General features: G+C 33.5%; 1 protein-coding gene across 4 annotated transcripts in view; it reads left to right on the top strand.

Moving 5' to 3' along the window:
- Positions 1-24,463, top strand: part of LOC125059048 (dihydropyrimidinase) — a 50,764-nt gene that overhangs the window by 14,526 nt on the left and 11,775 nt on the right. For 2 of the 4 annotated variants that reach the window (XM_047663232.1, XM_047663234.1), the window contains exons 1-5: positions 4,283-4,438; positions 5,113-5,207; positions 21,381-21,565; positions 22,041-22,117; positions 22,733-22,930. In XM_047663232.1, coding sequence (XP_047519188.1) covers positions 4,397-4,438; positions 5,113-5,207; positions 21,381-21,565; positions 22,041-22,117; positions 22,733-22,930 — 597 coding nt within the window. In that variant the 5' untranslated portion in view covers positions 4,283-4,396. Of the gene's footprint in view, positions 1-4,282; positions 4,439-5,112; positions 5,208-21,380; positions 21,566-22,040; positions 22,118-22,732; positions 22,931-24,463 lie in introns of those variants that run through there. The other 2 variants (XM_047663230.1, XM_047663233.1) reach the window with 1 other exon arrangement.

Raw genomic sequence — 24,463 nt, forward strand, 5'->3', positions numbered from 1 at the left:
CTTAAACTCGGTTAAACAAACAAGTTAAACAAACACAACACGATACTAGCTTTTAGCTAAACTAACACTTTCCATTCTAAATTACGTAATTTGTTTTCTGATTCTTAATTTCGCTTTTATAAACGAATTTTTTGAACTTATGCTTCTTTTGGCGCGTTAGGGAAAAATGATGAGAGTATTTTTTTACTATGCGCGCGCGCCACAAAAAACCGACACCTTGAAGTTAGCTATAGACAACATAGTCAACATTTTTTTATACAACTATTGATGCTGTATTTGTACGATATTTAGACAATATTTGTAAAGCCTCTTGTAACTCACATGTCTACTGAATTCCATCCAATGGATGTGAATTCAATATCATTATGTATAAGTTACATGCAACTAAAAATGTCAATTTCTTTAATTAAGTATTAATATTTTTTTTGTGATATTTAAATAAACTTTATTAAACTAAATAATGCGTTATAATAAAGCTTTCAATGTATTAAATACCTTTTTTCTGTTGTTACTGTCGTTTTTTCTACAAACGTAGAATAAAATTTTTGAAAAGATTTTATCTTTTTACGCCAAAGAAGTATAACTTCTAACGCGTGTACGTGTAGTCTTGCGGAAAGGGATTTGAGGTTGCAGCAGTGGTTTACCTGTTTCGATATATTGATAGAAGACTATCAAATAATACTATAATACTTATGCAATAAAATTAAAAGTATGTAATTTATGTACATTTATGTACGCGTAGCAAATAATTATATTGTCCATACCTAGCCGACACGCCACACATTTTTACATTTTCTGGTTAAAATATTGAAATCTAAAACGTAATAAACAAACTAAATTAAACTCCGATTATTTGAGTTTAAGTATCTTTATCAAAGTCTTAATCTTTGTATAATTATTTAATCATTAAATCCACTCTTGAAATATCAACAACTCAATAAAATAAATACTATTTTTCAAAACGGTCTTACAAAGCGTGCAACAAAATTAAAAACCCCTCGTATTTGCTTGAAAACTTTTCAAAACTAATGTGAGGCAAAACCGCACTGCGTAATTGCATTTAATAAAAATAAGGCCGTTAACACATTGGCGTTTAATTCACGGATAAGGCAAATAAGGCATTCGTGCTGCAAATACAAAGCTAACCGTGCCAACACTGGCTCTGTCTGCGCCCTAAAAAGTCTTAGCTTTCGAAATCAGAAACTTCTAGCGCTTCCTGTCATGTGGTTTTGGTAGAAGTTGCCACAGGACAGGGGTCCAGCAGGTCTTCCTCCACTCTGTCGATACCAACTACCTAAATGTTCTTTCTATAAAGAGCATATATATATTTAACATAAATTATATTCAAAATATAGATTTTATAGTATAAGTGCTTCACTTATATTAAGCAAAATTAATTTTATTCATTAATTAAAATAAGTTAAAGTTTTTTTTGAAGTTATACTTTTGGGCGTTAGGGAAAAATGATGAGAGTAATTTTTTTCTATTGTTAGTGTAGTTTTTTCTACATTTAAATATTTTTATCTTGTTACGCCAAAGAACTATAACTTCTAACGCGTGTACTTAAGTACACACACGTTTTTTTTTTTCAATGAAAGATGCACTATCGGCCTATACAATTTGAAATTTAAGATTACTTACGCTAAGGCTTCAATATCTTTATTTCATGTTTGCATATACAATAATTTTAACTGAAATATAAATGGTCGCTTAAAAAATGGTACGTATGTAAACACCCTAAACCTGATTTGCGCCGCGTGTATGGAATTAAGCAGGTCTTAAACATTTCCGTGCTGAATACATAATTTCATGTCAGATATTATTGCTTGAAGGGCTGGGTCATGTGTATTACTCATTCCTTTGCATATTTTTAATGTAGACGTGTCTACTGTCTATGTTTGCTAAAAGGATCTCCAACAGTAGAGTTTTTAATCTGTGATTTAAAAAATTGTTTCTATCTTCGCTGTACTTTTAACCTATGTCGGCCAAAAGGATACTTCATCTGTAGAGTTTATAATCTGTGATTTAAAAAAATCGTTTCGATATTTATTCGCTGTACTATTGATATGACAAATAACTTATGAAGTTATACTTCTTTAGGCGCGTTAAGGAAAACTGATGAGCGTAAATTTTTACGATGCGCGATGTACGCGCACTCCGTCACAAGAAACCGACAGGCTGAAGTTAGCTATAGTCAACATTTTAGTTTTTTGTATATTTAAATAAACTTTATTTAACTATATAAATCGTTATAATAAAACTTTAAATGTATTAAATACCTTTTTTCTATTTTTAGTGTCGTTTTTTCTACAAACGTTTAATTAATTTTTTGAAAAGATTTTTATCTTGTGACGCCAAAGAAATATAACTTCTAACGCGTGACAATTGTACATAAGTACACACACGTTTCTTTTTTCTTACGATTTGCGTTTTTATATAACCCCACAATACCTTATGTCAGTTAACTGTCAAATCCGTATTATAAGCGAAACTGTTAAGAAGTAGAACTCGTACTCGGATTGACCGTATCGAACGGGAAAGTGTTTGGTTTTCACTCATTCCAGTTCTTATCACGAATAAGGGAAAGTTTTCTAACTGGTAACATTGTCTTAACAATTTATTTAAGCTTTAATTGGTTTTCTGCGGTTTACGATCATTAAATACGTATTTACTATTCAGTTGTAGTCTTTTACTGTTTAGCTTTTAACATTTGAATTGAAAGTATAGTTACTATCGTTTGGAACTACGTGGTTCAAAAGTTTAATGTTAAAATTGGTATGTACTAAAAATAAAATAGAGACTGTGAATGCGTAGAGACGTGGGGTCTCTCTGCATCTTTTACCGCATTATACGAGGCAGAATACGAAATTCCCCCCGTATCACCTCGACGTCCGTCGTTCCACAACTAAGCGTTTCGTACGGCAGTTTTACGCCCGAACCCAATAATTAATCCATAATCTCAGATTGAAAAACATCTGAGATCAGACCGTGACAGTCGATCGATCTCCTATCTCCATCCCAATAACCAAACCCTACGAAGACAATCCATTTTTGACGACGGATAAAATGCTCTTTGTCCTTCCATTTTACCGAGTTTTCACTCATATTTGATAATCAATGTAAACCAAATAAAGTAAATAAAACCGTACAAATAACATTAAAATATTCATGTGTATGTTTAAAACATAACAAACATTTTTTTTAATTATTTAAAAAACTTGTGTAAGTTAAAATCTGCTAAAATAATTAACTGTTGAAATCGAGCTTTCGTCAACTGTCATTTTCATACAAAGGTCTATCCACAGACACCGATCCGACCTCCCATCGATAGCTTGTATCGACAGATGGCTATTACTATCCGTCGATTGGTTAGTGGCACACTTGTTACAACATTTGGTTTAAGTTTACTATCTCAGATGGTGCATTATGGATTGAGATAGGTTATTGGGTTCGGGCGTTAGCCACGCACCACTACTATCTGTAACTATCTGTCCTTTGAAGAATTTGCGAACCGATTTGACATAGGGTTCTTCATTTTAAAACATATTGCAATATAACAAAGAAAATAATTGCCTTAATGTGATACATACAGTCGAAATACCATTATTTATCATTTTGTCGGTATTGTATGTATACATCACTCACGTATGCGATTCCACTTCCGATGTTTACATGTTTGAATATTAAATGATATAGGTGTAAGTATCATAAAATAATAACAGCTCAAAATAGTCCTTCTTCAAACTTTGATTTTGTTACCTTTGAGAGGCGAAATCTTGGGCCGCGGCTCAAGTGCACAGGCGCTAATTAAAGCTTTAAGTTGTCGCCCGGTAGATAGTAGCGGTGATTCTAGAGCTGGTACTTTCCTCGCTCAATGAATAAGTATCGCAATACATCGAGGAAATGCTGCCAGCGTTAAAGGTACACTACCACAGGGACGAAACTTTTTTATTTGTTTTAATTTTTTAAAGTATTGTAATATCTAATAATAATTTGTAGACAATAAATAAATATTTATTAATAATCTTGAATATTATACATAGAATATAAGCTAATAATCTCAATTTTATATTCACTTGCTTAAATACAAGCTACACAAACCAGACAGTTGTACAGATTAAAAAGACATTTATTTGCTTAATCTATGTTTCTCTTTCCAAGAAGTCTGGAATAGTGATTTTTAGGGAATTCCCTGTAATTTCAATAATATTTAAAGGACATGCGTGAAAACGCATAGTTACGTGCAAATGCTTCACGAGGGGAGTATTTCTATTTCGGGTGGCGCATTTCAGTTTCAGTCTGCGTCCCGCGGACGGCGCGCGCCATATTGTCCGCCATTTTGAAAAAGTGATTATTGACATTTTATACTTTTTAAATTCCCGCTCTTTTGTCTACGATGCCGGATCCTGTCAATACCGTCTCTGGAATTAATATAAAAGTAAGAGTGATATTAAAATTATTGCCTTTTTTTCGTTGAAGCGGTGGAATGTCACTTTGTCTATAATAAAAAAAGGATTTTATACATTCCTAAAAAAATACATTTAAAGAATTGTTGTATTTAATACTTGTTTTACCGTATTTTTTTTCATACTTCTATTGTTTTTGCATGCCTTAAATAGCCTCTTTATTATTTGTACTTCTAATGTTAGTACGAAATCCTGTTTCTTTGTTACGCTTTATGGATATATTAACAGTGATTAAGCTAACTTTAAATAAATAAATGAAATCTAAGTATAAGAATTTTACTTATTATTTTTGCAAACGTATGTATACAAGAAATGTACTACTTTAAAAAAATATTATTAATAATTACTTGAGTGAAACATTATAATTAATATTAATTTGAAAATAATGTGATGATGTAATAAATAATATAATAGTTTACTATAATTTAATCTGCAACTTAACTTCTAGGAATTCTACCTTACTAGACAAATTTCCACGCCATTTTGTGTGGCAGAATATGCGAAGTTTAGATTGTACCACCATCATATTTTTGTACCATAATCTTGCAAATTAATTATTATTATTATTAATGTGCTTTGATAATACGAATTTTGAATAATAGGAACTCAGCTTATTTTTTTGCTAAATTAAATCCATTTCTTACAGAGCTCCCAAAACCGACTATTGATCAAGAATGGCCGGGTCATCAATGATGATGGAATGGAAGACGCTGATGTGTACATCGAAGATGGAATCATCAAGTAAGTAATTAATTTAATAAACTGTATTTTATAAGCCTTTTCTCAGTTCAACTGCAGATAAAGAACAAGCGTTATGTAATCTTGATCGATATAAAACGTTAACCAATAGTTGCCGCGTTCAGTATATTGATGGGTACCCCAAAGTGGTCAACTACACGCTAGATTGTTATATTGAAATGTACCTATATGAACACATTGAAGAAGTGTGGGCCTAGTGGCTTCAGCGTGCGTCTTTAGGTAAGATTTGCAACGAGACTTAGCTAAACTGGCTGATCGGTCGTGAAGGCAGAATACGAAGTATCACCTAGACGTTTGCCTACAACGGAGCATATTTAAGGCAGATTTTCCCACGCACCACCACTCTATGGAACCAGCTACCCACTGAAGTATTTCCGTACCAATTCCTAGGGTCTTTCAAGAAAAGAGCTGGATTCTCAAAAGGCCGGTAACACTCTGCTATCCCTCTGGCATTGAAAGTTTCCGTCTTGCCCATCTGCCCCTTGCGCTACGGTTTTTGAAAACCCTAAACGCTATATATGATTCCCAAAGGTCAAAAACGTTATGTTAACGTTACCTAATAACTCAAGCAGTCATGCACCGACGCTACGCGACGGGTGGTACGAACTTCTAGATCAGAGAAAATCAATATACGTATATATATATAACACCAGCATACATTTTTACTAAGCTGTTTTGTGAAAGATATTATTATTATTGGGGTGGACACCCCTTATCACTTAGGGGTTATAAAGATAGATAGTAGCTGATTCTCAGGTTTAGTGAGTATTATATATTATATGCATAAAAAATTTCATAAGAATCGGTCGGGCCGTTTCGGAGGAGTATGGGAACGAACATTGTGACACGAGAATTTTATATATTAGATTATAAAGAGATAATTATTCGTTTATTAAAACATTTAATTACAGTACAATTTTCTTAACCTACATAGTAATTATAAATATAATTAAAAATGAATAGAAAGAAAATTTAAATAAATTTAAAAAGTTTCGTCCCTGTGTACCTTTATCGCTGGCAGCATTTCCTCGCTTTAATACGATACTTTTTGAGCGAGGAAAGCACCAGCTCTGGGGTCACCGCTACTATCTACTAACGCCAACTTAAATCTTTAATTTGCCCACACGGCCCAAGAGTCTCTACTCCAAAGGAAACAAAAACGAAGTTGGAGGAAAGACATAAAAATATCAGCTTCCTCACAAAATATTGTAATAATAAATGCCCAGTGTCAAGCCGCTAGTCATTTTATCTAGATTATATTATCTAGGTTTAAATGTTATCTGTTGTTTATCTTTAATGATTAATATTTATCTGACATTTGGTTTTGACAAAACTGAATGTAAACAAAACTATGATTTATTACTTGTCTATGAACAAAAGGATACAGCTATGGCATTGACATCTACAGACTGTGGGATAATAGGTTCGAGCGGATATTCTTCAATACATAACGGGTATATAATGCGCTGGCATTGAAAATGTGCAGCTGACTGATTAGGACCAATCCTTTTAAACTTGTACATTTTCACGCTTTTCCGCTATAGGGATTTTTGTGTCAAGGTTTGACAGGTCATCATTACAGATTAAGCGAATATAATTTAAAAAATAAAACAGTGCACCGCAACCTTTTAAAGTCTGGGACTCAGATTTCTGAATCTGTTTCATGATCATTTGTCAATCTAATCGTAATAGGCAAGTAGGTGATCAGCCTGTAGGTACCTGACACACGCCGTCGACTTTTTGGATCTTTCCTTACGATGTTTTCCTTCTAGACCTAGGTTCGATTTAAAACAATTCAGCTTAGATATCATATAATCATTAAATTCAAATTGTAACGTATCAAATGAAATATATCTATATATAAATAAAATTTAATCGCACAATACCTTGTTAAGCGCAAAACTCGAAGACAGCTGGATCAATTTTGAGTATATTTTTTTATTTTAGCTCTGAAGTAGGTTTTTATGTAGAGAAAATTAGAAAAAGTGTTAAAAAAATAATTATTTGGTTCATAGATTATTATTATTCTTCTTTAGGGTCTACCAATAGTTCCATATGTTGCTATGGTTGATTAGTAGGCTACTTGTTATAGTTTTGTAACCGAATTGCCTTAACAATGTCATACACATCTTCAAATGGAATTAAAAGGGAATATCTTTAACGACCAACTGTCTTAAGTAAATGAACCATTCCAACTATTAATCACTCTAACCAGATGTAGACCATGATAATCTATAAGTTTTGTTTGAAAAATCGCTTATTCTGTTAATAAATTGTTTCTTTTACGGTTATCGGCTTGCTCTGACGGATTTCTAAACTATCTAATAGTGGCGACAGAAGGAATATAAATATTGTCTTTACGTAAACAGCAACGCGTTCTTAGGCTCTTTATTAAGGCTACCTTTGGTAGCCAAATGAAATTGCCAGCAGCTACTATCTGGCAGCCAGTTCTCTTAGGTTTCGTATCGAGAATGAACTAGTGAGTGAGATGTAGCTTGCTCGTATACGATTGTTTGGTGACGTTACCAGCGTGCCAGGTATCCGGACTCCACAAAGGGAACTCTTGGGCTGTGCTTCAAAAAAGTCAAAAATCATTTATATAGGTAACACAATGTACACTTATGAACGTCAAAAAAGAAATATACATTAAATGCTTCTAATTTTACATTTACTGCCAGTTCTCAAATCAAGGGCGTAGAACGGAAGATAAGAACTGGCGATAAATTCTTCGGCTTCCAAATTGGAGTGAGTTAATCGCCATACATTTTAATACAAATTGCCTTAGGGTCGACTATGCGAGAACTATAGTTTTTGACATACAGTCTGGACTTAACCTTGGATCTTTAAACTTATTTCCGTAGCATTAAGTATAGTATACATATCTTTCATATGACGTTGCATTGTAAAACATTTCCATAGTAAAAGTTTCTTGCACTTTCATTAATAAACCAATTAATTATACATTCTGTACACGCTATTCAACGGTTGTTTGTGCCGTTATTTTTGCCCGGTGATGTAATTTTTATTGTTTATGTCTTGTGAATTTCCTTCCGATTGTAATCGTTTTTAATTATGGCAACACTTTTTGATTAATCAGATTGTTTTCTGATCTGCGTGCGTGAGGGAATGACGAAGTATATTTTCATTTTCCTCTTCGTTATAGAAGAGTATTTTAACGTGATCTCAACCCAGAAGTCGTGGGTTCGACTGTCGTATCTGCTGGACTTGGGCCTCTTCTTTAAATTTCCACTTCGACTAATCCAGCACCTTTCTTTAATCCACCATCACCGAATCATGCGTCCACCTACTTGTCCTTGGTTTTCCAGGACTCTTTTATCCATCGGCCATTCGTTCTTCTTCTCTTTCAGGTATGTCAGCTACTTTGGTTCCTCTACGGATCATTCGATCATGTAGAGAATCACCAAGCATAGCACTCTTCATGGCTCGTAGCGACGCAGAGTTCTCTAGCCTCGGAGAAGAAGAGAAGATTACGACAATCAATTATAACACTTGTAAAATATACAGTAATGTGTTCAAGCGGAAACCTGATTATATAGGCAGGTGAAAAACCTAGAACAAAGCGTATAAAAACTGAACCATTAATTAGTTATTGTGCCTAAAAGAATATTTTCAACGGACTAAATTTACACGCTAATTTAGCACTATTTATTCGCTGACCTCGACAAGAATAGGGTCACCACGCCTTTGTACGATTCCCTAATGGATTAAATCATTCTATATTCAATTGCTTGTAAAGTTTTTCATTTATATAAAAGACGTTTTTATGGATTTTGCAGTTGAAATAGAGTTGAAAGTTCTAGAACTCTTGACAAACATTCTTACATTCGAACATCAGTTTAATTACTTTCAAAGACTTGTACTATATTTATTTTTATTTTATTTATTTATTTACATTTATATTATTGTTTAATAATAGGCCCTGTCGTGCGTTTGAACCCCGGCTTACTTGAGTTTACTCGTCAGTATCCGTACCACTCTATAACTGGAAATATATGGAGAAAACCAATATTTCGTTGTCCAGTATTCCAAACTTATCCTTGACTATTGTCAACTAAAACAGCTGGCTCGAGCTGGATCCTTGGAGGAGGCCTTCATCTGCGGAAGGGTTCTTGCAAAATAAATATGAAATAGATATAAAAATAGGAAAAAAAGTGTAATTTATCTTCTTCAAAAAGACGCAAAGATGCACATACCTATCTATATTAACCCTCCCAAGGATTTAACTAAAGATGACGCGTGGAAGTGAAAGAAAAGTCGGGAAAGCCTAACCTTGGCTGCAATGAATGGTGGCTTATTTAAATCTAGTTTCCAGATGACTAACGGGATGCGTCAGCTCACGTGGGTTACTTGTTAGTGCATCTATTAATATCTGTGGACTAGTGGTCAAACCCCGGTCGCATATGGCTAAAACGGCTTTAGATGTCAGGATTTTACGATATAAGAATCGTGTTGACAAAGGTTTTGCCAATTTGCCATGAATAATTCTTAAATGTGTTCATTATATTTCTAGTAACTTTACCATTAGAAAATATGACCAAGTTATTAACAAAGTCTTCAGTACGAAAACTATTTGCAAGTAAAAATCATACATCACCAGATGGAGGTTCGCATATAAGTATATGTAACATACAAGTGTATGTTTGAAGCCACGGAGGCTAGAGTATTGGGGTACAAACAATTCTGCGTCTATTTTATTTACCGTTTTTATACGTAGTGACCAGAAATGGGCCTTCTAAAGGTAAGATTTCACTTCTTCGTTCACTCTTTTAAGAGTAATCGTGGTCGGTTTCTGGTCCACATCGTTGTTACTCCCGGAACCGCTGCTCGCATCACTATATTTTCTTCTTTTGGTGTTCCTCCATTACTGGAAGTTGGCTGTCTCGTGAAGCGTATCTTGTCTAGTGCCAGATACAGCAACTCCGCAGTCGCCATACCCGTCCACTCCCTAACGTTACGAAGCTATGATTTTTTCCTTCTACCAACATGCTGTTTACCCTGGATTACCCATTATAAGTAATTGAAGGAGATGGTAGCGGACATGGCGCTGGCGTGGGCCAGGTACGCATATCTCCAGTGTTATCTATGTGTATGTCAGAGTGGATTCAGTTGTTGCAATTAAATCGGTCCAACGCGTCAATCACGCACGTTTTCCCTGACATGGCCCCGTATGACAATCCTCTCTAAAGAATTTTCATTCTTCGAGATATGCCCAAAGAACTTCAATGTTTAATATTTAGTTTTTTATAGAACAGGAGACAAATGGGCAGGAGTCTCATCTGATGTTACCCATGGACACTCTCAATGCCAGGCTCGCGAGTGCGTTACCGGCCTTTTAAGAATTGGTACGCTCTTTTTTTGTAGGACCCTAAGTCGAATAGGTTTGGAAATACATCAGTGGGCAGCTGGTTCCACATAGCGGTGGTGCGCTGCTAAAACTGCCTTAAAAACGGTCAGTTTTCGAACGACGGACGTCGAGGTGATACGGATGGGATTTCGTATTCTGCCTCGACGTCCGATGATAAAACTCACCTGAAGACTTTCCATGGTAAAAGCGGTAGAAGATACAGAGTGACGCGTGTATAAAAAGCTAACCAAAATCTTTTTTTTTTGTTATGCATACAGTACAATATAAAGCGGTATTCCGGTAAGCACTTTCCTAGTATGCAGTTGATTAGTCATTTCTATTGCTTCAATTTGTCCGTTTTATAATTGAGATAAAGCCGGCTTCGTGGAGGTTTTACTTTTAGCATTGACGGCGTATTTTCTAAGCTAGCAACAATGTATAAAATTATGAACTAATATTGAACTAATGATGTGATTTTCGGTGGTTAATTCAAAGTCGTAATATCTGTGAATAGTTAAATTAGTCGCAGAATTAAATGCTGTCACATAGATCCTACTCGATCCTACCTGATAGCTTGGAATTAAAGATTTTCCATGGCTTAGATTATATATATATATATATTATATAATCTAAGCCATGGAAAATCATATATATATATATATTTTTTAAAGAACTTTCTGCCGCGCACCACTTCTTTAGTTTTAGCTATTGTACATAGAATACAGATTGAGGCCTCCCTAGTCAAAGACCTGTGACTTCTCTGTGGATTCTGCTGCTAGTAGAGTTATTCCTATCCCGACTTAGGGGACTTCTAAAAAAGAGCTTACCATTCGCAGAAAAGTCTGCAACACACCCGCTCGCACCGACCGTTGTCCATGGGCAGCGGTTTAGTCAAAGTGACCCTGCTCGCTTGCCTCCTGTAACATAAAATATACATGTTGCCCATAAAAGTCTAAATTAATAAAAAAATAATCGAATAATACTAAACATTTCTTAATATATATACGAAATGTATAATAGTCAATTAAGAACCTTGTATAAAAAGAATTCCCGAAGATACATTGTGGTATGCGTACACGCATAGCTGTTAAATTTACCTCTAACTAAACAATTGGACTAGAAAAACATAAATTGCTATGTACAGCAAAAATTGCTTAGGCCGTTATACACGAACAGCTACTTACGGTTACGTGAAGAAAATATAGGAAATTAAAGATTTCAGTAACCGCCTGGTAAATAGTACCAGTGACCCCAGAGCAAATTCCGGTGTTAAAGGTACACAAATTTGTTATATTATTATTAATACTACGTCGGTTTTAATATTGTAAATACTATATCTTTAAAATTAATTATTTCCTAATAATATAGGAATAAGTTAAATAATATTTTTTATTGAATACTACTCCGGAATAAAACACAATAATCCAAACAAACCAATATGACATAGAGGCCTTCAAGTCTGAGCGTACCAATACTTAAAAGGCCGGCCACGCGCTAGCCCAGGCATTGAGAATGTCCCTTAACAAAAGGTGCCTCCTGTCCGTTTCTCCTCTATTCTTGATGGTACGGTTCTATATGTGTCTATGGACGGTTATTAATTCTAAGAAGCTCGTCTGTTTGATTGACCCCTGACCCATAAACGTTCTTTAATAGACCTTACGTTGTTAATATATATTTTTTAAAGTCGAGGCACTAAAATCTTAGACGCAAGTTTGTCAACGTCCCATACTGCGTACGACAATGTATAGAAACTGTTGATTTTCTCCATTTTCCGAACAATAGCAGGTCAAGCACCCGCTCCAATTAGCTATGTACCTACTCTTAGGGTTGCGCAAAACGTGAAAGTGTATTGTGGTCGTTTTTGCTCTTTTCTCTTGATCTGATCATATTTTATATCAGGAAATTAATTACGATTAATGTATGTACAAAGAAATTTCTTCATGTTAAGAGACAGATGAAACAAACGGTTTTTTGGGAACAAACATGAATTGAGGTGAAATCGTAAAAATCCTATTTATTTTTGTTTCTTACAGTATGAAAGGTTTAATTCGAACGGTTTATTAATGGAGTTAAATTACGACTGAACATAACTCAATTACGCACTGAATTTTATTAGTTAACGTAATCTATAAATAATATATTGTCAACATAAGAAATTCTTTAATTGAATTATATTTTTATTTTATTTAAAGAATATTTGAGATTATAAATAGTTTAGATTCGTAGGTTCGATCCATGGCTGTGCACCAACTGGACTTTCTTTCTATGTGGGCATATGACATTCGTTCGAACGGTAAAGGAAATCATCGTGAGGAAACCGGGTTGCCTTTGACTCCAAATAGTCGACGGCGTGTGTCAGGCACATGAGGCTGATCACCTACTTGCCTATTAGATTGACAAATGATCATGAAACAGATACAGAAGTTGTAGCGCCACTGATTTATGTATTTATAACTATAATATTCTTAATGTTTCGGCACTAAATGTTATTTAATTTGATAAAAATATAAGTAGAAGAGAGTATTTATACCAACACATTTAAATATGGTAAAAAACTCTATTTGACCAACGGCATACGAATGAAAGGAGATGGAATTTTTAATTACAGATTAATTATGTTAGTTTATATTCATAGTTATTTAAATAGATTCATCTCATTAAAATTCATCTTTTATCTACTTATCAAACAATTTCTGGTATTTTTATTTTGTCTTGTACATATTTTATTTGTATTTTTGTAACATTTATGTAAATTGTCATACATTTTAGATAAAAGAGTTTGTAATATATACAAAGTAAAGTATTATGTATGATCTGGTAACCTTTAGTAAATGAAAAAAAAGGGTACGTGTACTTATGTACGCGCGTAAAAAGTTATACTTCTTTGACATTATTAAAAATAGTTTTGCTTGCATGCAAATAATTAATTACAATTAAATAATCAAATACTGGAAAAGTGACTTTATAGTCAATAAAGTTCAGTTTACATTTGAAAAATAAAATAAATAAATATTTATTATTATTCTCTTAGATTAAGTTAAGATTAAGAATGTTGTTTTTTAAATTATGACCAATGCCGTAGCATCTTCCGTGGGCAACTTCATTCTGTTAATTTTGTGTCACGGTGCGCGCGCATCGTAAAATTTCACTCTCATCAATTTTTCATAAGGCGCCTAAAGAAGTATAACTTCAATAAATCTCTATTTTAATAGGTATACTAAGTATTTTGATCCATTTTTAATTAAATTGATTTAATAGAAATGATATCATCGGCAGTAACGTAAATGTATAAATGCTTTTCAACAGTTGAGGTTAGCAAGAAACAGCGAGACAGTTTATGAGATGAAAACATCGAATTTTTAAATAAAATAGACGATTTCCGTTTTCATTTATTTTCACTATCGATATACGTTTCTCTGTTCCGTGTTCAAAAATCGATTTCCCTTTCATTGCCTATTTATGCGAAGGCTTGCAAATTGCGTGTTCTCACGACAACGCATGTAAATATAAAATATTGTAATAACTTTTTCCTTTCTAACAAAGTAATTATAAATAGCATAAACATATATTTCCGAGCTTATTCATCCCTTGGCGTTATGTAGAGATGTGGGGTCTCTGCATCTTCTACCGCATTTACCACGGAGAGTGAGAGGAGTTGTCGGATTAATGAGTTGAGTTTCATCATCGGGTGTCAAGACAGAATACGAAATTCCACCCGGACGTCCGGTTTTTTAATGTAGTATTTAATGCTATTTACATATTTAAATCAAATCAAATTATCATTAATGATTATAATATCTTAATGTACACTAATTCGTGTTCACAACGTTCATAACGTCAGAAAAATAAATTGAACAAAATATGTAATATGAAATAATTGAAACTGCTTTTATAGACCAATCTAAAATTTCCAAAAATTAATTTTATTATAATCGGAATACAACTATAATGGTGAATTAAACGACGAATCGGTATTCTTATAATCTTTTGGAAGTTATGGAACACTCTGTATGTCTTAATAGCGATTATAATTCAATCAGTGTTAAGGACACTCCCTAAGAGTCTTTAGGTAATTATCCGTGAACTATGACTTCTGTATGTCAACATCTAATATATTTTTGATGATTGAGAGGCGGACTTAGAGCTGTCTCGTTTCTTTATCTTACCATTAGTCTCTAACACTAGATGTTGTATTGAATTTATAGTTTTATAAATATATTACGAGAGGATAAAATCGCGTGTGTGTCATAAAGTTACAATTTACAAGATTACCTCAACTTATATTGGAACACGCGATCTTGTTTTGCTTTGAATATTGCAGTAAAACAGGTATATTTTTAAAATTCGAACTCATCTGAAATCATATAAATTCCTTTTTTGAAATTTCTTTTGTTGCGAATATTCTACCCCTAATTTTTTTTTAATACTAACAAAGTATTACTAAATTAGATACCAAAAGGTCGGTAACACACCCGTAAGCCCCTCAGCGCGGCGTTGGAGGTGAGCACTTTATTAAAAGTGAGCGTGCTGCCTCCTGTTCCATAAAAAAATACCCAATCGATTGCTTTATTGCTAAGTCATTTCTTACAGGCAAGTTAAGATATGCAGTAAATACAAAAGGTTATTCGCGATTGTTCGATGTCTGAAAAACTTAGCCATTTTTATTGATTGAATTACCAGATTTCAAAAGAGCAAATCTGTATATTGTCTAGCTCTTATACGCATGCGCGTAGTAAACCCGGAAAATCAATAGCTCAGCTGATGCTGCGTCTCACGGTCTGATTTTACGCAAGTACTCGTGATAATGCGGTGAACTCGCTTAACCCCTCAATGGGCTGACAATTTTTAGTCTACGAAGTAGGTGGTAGTAATAATTCAGCTTAGCACTAACAATATATTATGGACTTCAACATTTGTATGAAAAACTTTAGCAGAGATTTGAGGGCGTATTTGGAACAAAACAAAGAACACCTCATTTTTTTTATGTATATAAATGGAGGCAAACGGGCAGGAGGCTCATCTGATGTTAAGTGATACCGCCGCCCATGGACACTCACACTGCCAGAAGGCTCGCAAGTGTGTTGCCGGCCTTTCAAGAATTTATACGCTCTTTTGTTGAAGGATCCTAAGTCGAAAATTCTCATGTCACAATGTTAGTTACCATCTTTCGAAACGGCTCAACCGATTTTTATCAAATTTTATATGCATATTAATTTGGTCTGAGAATCGGCTACTATCTATTTTTCATACCCCTAAGTGATAAGGGTTGTCCACCCCTAACATTTTATTTTTATTTATTGGACGAAATTTTAATTTTTATAATGTGCCATCAAAAAATACATACAACCCTAAATTTTCACCCCTCTACGATTGACCCCTATTTTTTATTATAGTAGAGAGTTATTTTTAACTAAAAAATGTTTCCTAGAAATAATAGGTACATGGCAAAACAACGTTTGCCGGTTCAGCTAGTTTATAAAAATCAAGGGCTTCAAGCGAGAAATGGTCACTTTTATACAAATACATACTTGACAAAAATATCGTTATGTTCTTACATAACCGTGCCAAGCTCATACAGTTCCTAATTTGGCCTTTATTTTTACTAGTAGTAAGGAGGTTCCGTAGTTAATAGCTCCAACGTCCAGTCCAACAAACACAATTCCTTCCTATAGACTTATTCATAAATTTTAATATTTTGCAATAAGCATAAGGCATCTATGTATTTTTAGGTTTCCTCCTAAGTAAACAGCTCCTAAGCAATACATCATCCACAAGGTTTATACTGAGAACAATGTACAGTAAATGTGTAATTTTAATAAGGAAGCGTCGTAAACAACTATTTTAAATTAAGAACGCAGACGCGATTCGTTGCTCATACCGCACGCGCATCACCGGAAGTCGCTAATGCGGTAACAAGCTGACATCCGCACCAACCCCATATATGGGCTGTCAATTTTGACATTCAAGTGTCACAGTGACATTGTATTTGAATATAATAACAAATCGGGGACAGTTTATAGCAAGTAAATATTTAACAGAGAATTTCACTTTAAAAATAGGATTTTATCTGTTTACCAAATAGGTAAACGCGTTCAGAACTTTTATATGGTAATATGTAATTATAATATTATTGTTTAATTATTAAATATATAACTGAAAACTTTTTATCCAGTAAGAATGTTGTCACTCAATATTTGTTTAATTTTCGAATGGTCGAATAGATGGAGCTTCCCCCTTGGGTTTTTTGTTGTAGTCTGTTAAATAATAGTTGTCCAAAATCCTATCCCTAGTCCCAGTACGTGAGCCAAATTTAAAAAAAAACAGGTTACCAAAAATAATACGTTTCTTGGATCAAACGTTCTTTCTTCTTACGGATATTTTTAAATTGATCGACGCAGCTATTAAATGTAACACACTTTCCCCATACATCCATCATCTGCCATAATTTATAGCTTTCCTCTAACGTTATAAATATTAATATATACTCTTGCGATCACAAGGGTATTTATTTAGAAAACAAATCAATAGATCTATCACGTCCGTCGCGTCCAAGTCACTAGGAAAAAGCAGACCTAAGGTTAGCACGCAATAGTAAAAGTAAAAAATCATTTAATCATATAGGTAACATAATGTACAATTAATGCTTCTAATTTTACATTTACTCCCAGTTCTCAAATCAAGGGCGTAGAACGGAAAAGAAGAATTGGCAATATACTCTCCGCCACTCTTTATAATCGCAATTTTTTTTTTACACAACGTTTGTAAGGAGCTGCAACCATTACACCACGTTATAACCATAACATAAATTAAAAAAAAAACAAATACTTATCCTCTATGAGCAGGAGGCATGGTGAAATAGGAGCACGCACTTACATTCTTGATTCTCGTGGGAACAACACGCAAATATCCCGTTCCGTAAAAATATACATTGGAAAAAGAACATTAAGAATAATGGCTATCAACATTAGAATTATGGCTATCTCAGTAATTAATTTTTAAATCTGTATAACTTTAAGCTAAAATTTTTATTTCTTTCCTACCTCAGGGGGACGAAATACAATCGAAGATTCTATCATAATATGTCTAATAACTAATCTGTGTCCGATTTTTGTGTATATTTTGTGATCATCATTTACAATAGGCATGTTGGTGATCAGCCACGCCAACGATATTTGGGTCTAAGAGATTTTAGAATATCGTGTGATACGAACGCACGACCTCAGAGTTGATGTTCTCAGCTCAAGCCACTAGGCCAACACTGCTGATATACACATACATAAATATAAATAGGTTATATAATTGAAACGACCAAACTCTTTAGCTAATATTATAAAGTATTTGTTTAAACTAACTTATTACTTAACGTAAAGGGTATATTTATAAATCAGTGTTTAAACCACATTAATTTTAATAGCTTTTTTATGGCTATTATAAAATAGTCGTATTTATGGGCAATGAGAAACAAGTGACAGTTGTCATTAATCATAGTACGAGCTATTTATATCAACTGGATTGTTATGTTGGAAGCTGCAAGCTGTTATGACATTGTTATTGTTAAGAATACTTTGTTTGTGAACATTTTTATACATAGAATAAAAATAATGTGGGCATCAGAAAGGAGTGAAAATAAGTTTTGTGTCTGTATGCCGATACACAGAATTGATAATCTACCTTCGCAGTTATAAATATATTTTTATATTACATTAGCAACCGGCAGGATTCTCACCTGATGTTAAGTGATACATGCCATGGACACTCCCACAGACAGAAGTCTCGCTTGTATACTTAAGGATTATCCTGTTATATATTAGCTGAAGTAACATTTTGTTACACAAAGAATTACTTGGGTTGATCCCTCCTGCCACGTTTGAACACCGTACGAGCCGTCTCAATGCAAAATTTCATCAACATCACCATGATGGCTGGAAGTCTTCCACAGTCATTTTCACGAGGCACTTTCTTTTGCGAACTAGCGAACTTTAGAATCGACTCTGGGTCTCCCCTCCAAGTATTCAAAGTTAGAGTGTACTCCTCCCTCAAAGGCCGGCAACGCATTCACTAAAAATGAAGAAGTTTCACTTCAAAAAACAAAACATTTTTAGGTTTTATGATACATCTACTATATAAAAATAAGTCGGGTTTTCCTTCCTGACGCTATAACTCCAGAACGCACGAACCGATTTCCACGGTTTTGCATTCGTTGGAAAGGTCTCGGGCTCCGTGAGGTTTATAGAAAAATTCAATTAATACTAATAAAAATTAATTCAAATTCAACTTAAAAGCGGGATCACCAAACGAAATGTTACATAAAACGAAGCCATCTGGTGGCGAAACGGAGTTCGCCGAGTTTGCTAGTTTTATAATAATAATAAAGTCAAAAGCTGATAAAGTAAATATAAATATTTGGTATGTACCTAAATCCCATAAAAGTACCACATATATTAACAACATTAATATCATTAGACCCATTCCCGCATAATTTCATGGGGCCAAACATTCTATTGACCCTATTAATATTTTTTAAATTCCCTTAATTATATTGTTTGGTAATAAATCACGCCCAAACGATTCGTGACTCAGCAATGTTAAATAAAAAAGTGAATTCGTTCCAGTGAGTTATGAAAAGAATTTGTTAATTAGTTGAAATAAATTACTTAATAGTTTGCAAATTAATAGTTCCCTTAAAACGTTTTATTATATATTATAAAAATGTTTTTTTCCTATTCAATCTTCTTACTAAGCCACGATGGTGGATAGTTCGTAGTTGTAATTCTACTTGCGACGCCCTCTACATTAATATTTGGAGTTCGTCTTACTAACATACCAAGCGCTTAACGCCCGAACCCAATAATCAATCAACAATCTCAGATTGTTTTCAATCGATCGATCTCCTATCTGCATCCCAATAACCAAACCCTACGATGGATTGTCATCGTTTTTGGCGACGGATAAAATGCTCTTTGTCGTTCCATTTTACCGAGTTTTCACTCATATTTGATAATCAATGTAAACCAAATAAAGTAAATAAAACCGTACAAATAACATTAAAATATACATGTATAAGTATTTAAAAAAACTGGTGAAAGTTAAAATCTGTTAAAATAATTAACTGTTGAAATCGAGCTTTCGTCAACTGTCATTTTCATACAAAGGTCTATCCACAGACACCGATACGACCTCCCATGGATAGCTTGTATCGACAGATGGCTATTACAATCCGTCGATTGGCTATTGGCACACTTTTTACAACATTTGGATTAACATTACTATCTCAGATGGTGGATTATGGATTGAGATATGTTATTGGGTTCGGGCGTAAATCACATTTGAAATATTTATGTGACTATAATGCGTATAATGCTGACGTTTAAGGGAGTGCAACTAATAGTACTTTTGCGATGATTCCAGATGCCAATTATTGCCAATAAATTATATATAATATATATATATATATATATATATATTATATTTTCTTTTATGAGTCGTATATAACTGTTCATAGACGGTAAAAACAATTATTATTTATTGTTTTTTTTTATATTTTTATGTTTGTTTAATTTTTCCCTTGCTATGTTGCTTATGATTTAATATAATTGAGGTGTATAATTGTGTGTCTAAAATTTGTGATGTAATATTTTCTTGTATAATTTTATGCATACACTTTGTTTTAAAAGTTATAAATAATCAAAATAAAGAAATTTTTATACATATATATATAGAAAAAGTAAATAAATGTCTTCCAGTTCGGCTCTGTACGTCGAGAGCAAACCACGTATATGGCGAGAGAACGTGTAGGTATTTGCTACCGCGGCTAATAAATGGACTTCCCAGTTTGTTATTAGATAGCCTAACGTTAACCAACATAAAAAGTTAATTAAAAAACTACTTTTATATGCATTTGTCGCGCTCCTAAACAAGACTGCTATGGCTACGTGTATAGAAACTACAGTGGTTTTCTAATAACATACCATGACTTTATTATATTATTATGTAAAATAAATAAAATTAGAATTTTTTTTTACAAATGCTGTCAAAAAAAGGGTGCGTGTTAATTAAAGTTATACTTCTTTGGCATTATTAAAAATAGGTTTTGATTGCATGCAAATAAATAATTACAATTAAATAATCAAAGACTGGAAAATGAGTCATTATAGTCAATAAAGTTCAGTTCACATTTGAAAAGTTAAATAAATAAATATTTATTATTATTCTCTTACATTAAATGTAACATAAATTCTATTATTATTCGAATGTTGTTTTTAAATTATGTCCAAACCCGTAGCATCTTCCGTGGTCAACTTCATTCTGTTAATTTGGAGTCACGGTGCGCGCGCATCGTAAAATTTCACTCTCATCAATTTTTCATAACGCGCCTAAAGAATTATAACTTCAGAAAGATATAGCGGAAATAAAGATTCTTTAACTGTACTAACCAAGACTGTACATTTTGCATAATCAGGCTTTCTTAGTTTTATTAACGTGGCGATTACCTAAATGGTCCGAGTTACGCCCCGAGAGTATAGCCAGACGCAGGCACTCTCTTCGACTGTTATATTCATTCATTCGTTACATAGCAATTAACATTTAATTATTTCGCTTATATTCTATTGTTGTACGTGAGTTGGTAATATAGAGTCAAACTAAAATCCTCTATTAAAGCACCCCGATGTCCCAGGAACCGTACACTAACCATAATTATTGCCATCATTATTCAACATGTATGATTGTTTATTCACTCAGCTCGTCGAGGTGCAAACATTTTTAATAATGACAATTATTTTACTTTTCAGACAAGTCGGCCGTAATCTAATCATTCCTGGGGGTACCCGCACTATTGATGCGACTGGAAAGCTGGTGATGCCGGGGGGTATCGACCCCCACACTCATTTGGAACTGGAGATGATGGGAGCCAAGACTGCTGATGACTTCTACAAGGGTACTAAGGCTGCGGTAGCTGGTGGCACTACTACCATCAGTGAGTATCTTTTACAGTACTTGGAAATTACTTGCATTTTTATGTTTATTGTAGTATAAATCTTAATATATATAAATTACGTGTCACGTTGCTTGTCCGCTATGGACTCCTAAACTACCGAACCGATATCAATCAAATTTGCACACCGTGTGTAGTTTGATATAAACTTAAAAGATAGGATAGCTTACATCTCAATTTATACCCGCAATATTATTTTATTGCATATTTGTTTATTATTTGATAGTCACAATTCTAACAGATGGCGCTGGGTTGAAAGTACCAACGTTTTACATAAGCTACAATGGAATGGAAAAACCACCAAAAAAGCATGGTGGTCCCCATGACTGGTGTTCTCCTACCGTTTCCCTTGAATAGTTTGCTACTATGTAATATAACAAAAACCTTAACCACAGCAACGCTTGGCCGGTCTGCTAGTATGTTATAAAATTATGTAATTTAACACTTTTATTTTCAGTTGATTTCGTGCTTCCAAATAAGGGTCAGTCCTTATTAGAAGCATATTCCAATTGGAGACAAAAGGCTGACAATAAAGTAAGTAATTTATTCTTTAATAACATATATTCAATATATTAATACTTGATTATTGCTTCTTTTCTACGTAGTATAAAACAATGTCGCGTATTTGTTTAAATAATACAACTACGCTTTATTGATAAACCGGGAGTCGAGGGCGCAATAATGAATAGGGCGCAATAACTTATTAAACAAAATTAATTAAATTAAATTATAAACAAGTTTCATGAAACATCGCAACTAAGACTGTCTATGATATTTTTAAAATTTATATTTATTTCCAACACACAAATATAGTGTTTACAATATTCTTAACTTATATAGTAATATTATTAAAAAAATAATAAATAAAAAATTAAAACAAATTTAAAAAGTTTAGTTCCTGTGGCAGTGTACCTTTAATGCTGGCATGTCCTCTTTGTATTGCGATACTTATTCGTTGAGCCAGGAAAGCACCAGCTCTGGGGTCGCTGGTAATATCTATCAGTACAAAGTCAAAGTTGGAAATTGGAATTATAAAAATTATTATATTTTAAATTAGTTTTCTAAAACAGCAGTACGAGATAAATATAGTTTTACCGTCAAACTTTAACTTAACTCAAGCTTTCAACAGCATTATTTCTTGTACCACAGGTATGTTGCGACTACGCACTCCACGTAGGGGTGACTTGGTGGTCACCATCAGTCAAGAAAGAGATGGAACAGCTGGTGGCTGAACACGGAGTGAACTCCTTCAAGATGTTCATGGCATATAAGGACGCTTGGATGCTGGAGGACTACGATCTAATGGTTGCCATGGAAACCTGTGCTGAGCTGAGGGCGTTGGCTCAGGTATCACGCGTTAATAGTAGTTAATCTAATGCAAGTTTTGCTTGATACTGCTTATATTTATCTAATTTCATATTCACGCCCGAACCCAATAATTAATCCATTAATTGATCAATTAATAATCCACAATCCAAGATTGAAAACAATCTGCGATCAGACCGTGACAGTCAATCGATCTCCTATCTGCATCCCAATAACCAAATCCTACGAAGACACTTCATTTTTGGCGACGGATAAAATGCTCACGGATAAAATCCATTTTACCGAGTTTTCACTCATATTTGATAATCAATATAAACCAAATAAAGCAAATAAAACCGTACAAATAACATTAAAATAGACATGTGTATGTTTAAAACATAACAAACAGTTTTTTTAATTATTTAAAAAACTGATGTAAGTTAAAATCTGTTAAAATAATTAACTATTGAAATCGAGCTTTCGTCAACTGCATTTTCATATAAAGGTCTATCCACAGACACCGATACGACACAAAAAAGATTATATCATCCAAATGCGAGATGATACTGTCCTTTTTGAAAAAAAACTGTTATTAATAAATTGTATATTATTCGAGATTTCTTTTTTCCCTTCTTCTTAATAAAAAAAAACAATCTCAATCGACTATGTATTTGCGTGTTGTTCCCACGAGGATATAAGTGCGTGCTTCTATTCACCATGCTTCCTGCTGATAGTGGACAAATCTTTGTTTTTATTTTATTTTATTAATATTTATTACTTAAGATGTTATGTGGAACATGGTGTAATGGTTGCAGCTCCTGACAAACGTTGTGTAAAACAAAAAAACTTAGCGAATAAAAAGTGTGGCGGAGAGTTTATTGCCAGTTCTTCTCTTCCGTTCTACGCCCTTGATTTGAGAACTGGCACAAAATGTAAAATTAAAAGCAGTTCATTTATATATTTTTTGTGTTACCTATATTAATAAATTATTTTGATTTTGACTTTGAATCCAATTGGTTGAAGTCACGTCAATCTTCTATCTATATATCTATAATATAAAAATGAATCGCAAAATGTGTTGGTAAGCGCATAACTTAACAACGCCTGGACCAATTTGGCCAATTCTTTTTTTATAATATTACTTGAAGTACGAGGATGGTTCTTACGAAGAGAAAAATTAAAAAAATTGAGTGAAAACTCAATCGTATCGACATGAAAGATATTAGAGAGACTCATGGCCATGTGTAATACCTTTTCAGAATCCATATTAAATGCGCCAAAACTTGTAATACAGGGTCACATTTCGGTAGAGTAATTTTTTTTCACAGTGGGGTCCGAAATAAACAAAAAGTTTTGATTTGAAAATTTTCTATATCGTATAACTTAATATTATCTTCAATACACTCGATAAACAACAATAAATAGTATGTCTAACGCAAGAACTCATCAGTACCAATCTAGTGGATATTATGAAAAAGATACAGGATGTAGATATTTTCGAATTTTAAGAAGAATTAGTAAAAAAAAGTCAATTTTCATATAAAAACCAAAATCAATCATAACTCTGCAGGCGTT

This window comes from Pieris napi, chromosome 19 (assembly GCF_905475465.1).
Source record: "Pieris napi chromosome 19, ilPieNapi1.2, whole genome shotgun sequence".
Classification (NCBI taxonomy): domain Eukaryota; kingdom Metazoa; phylum Arthropoda; class Insecta; order Lepidoptera; family Pieridae; genus Pieris; species Pieris napi.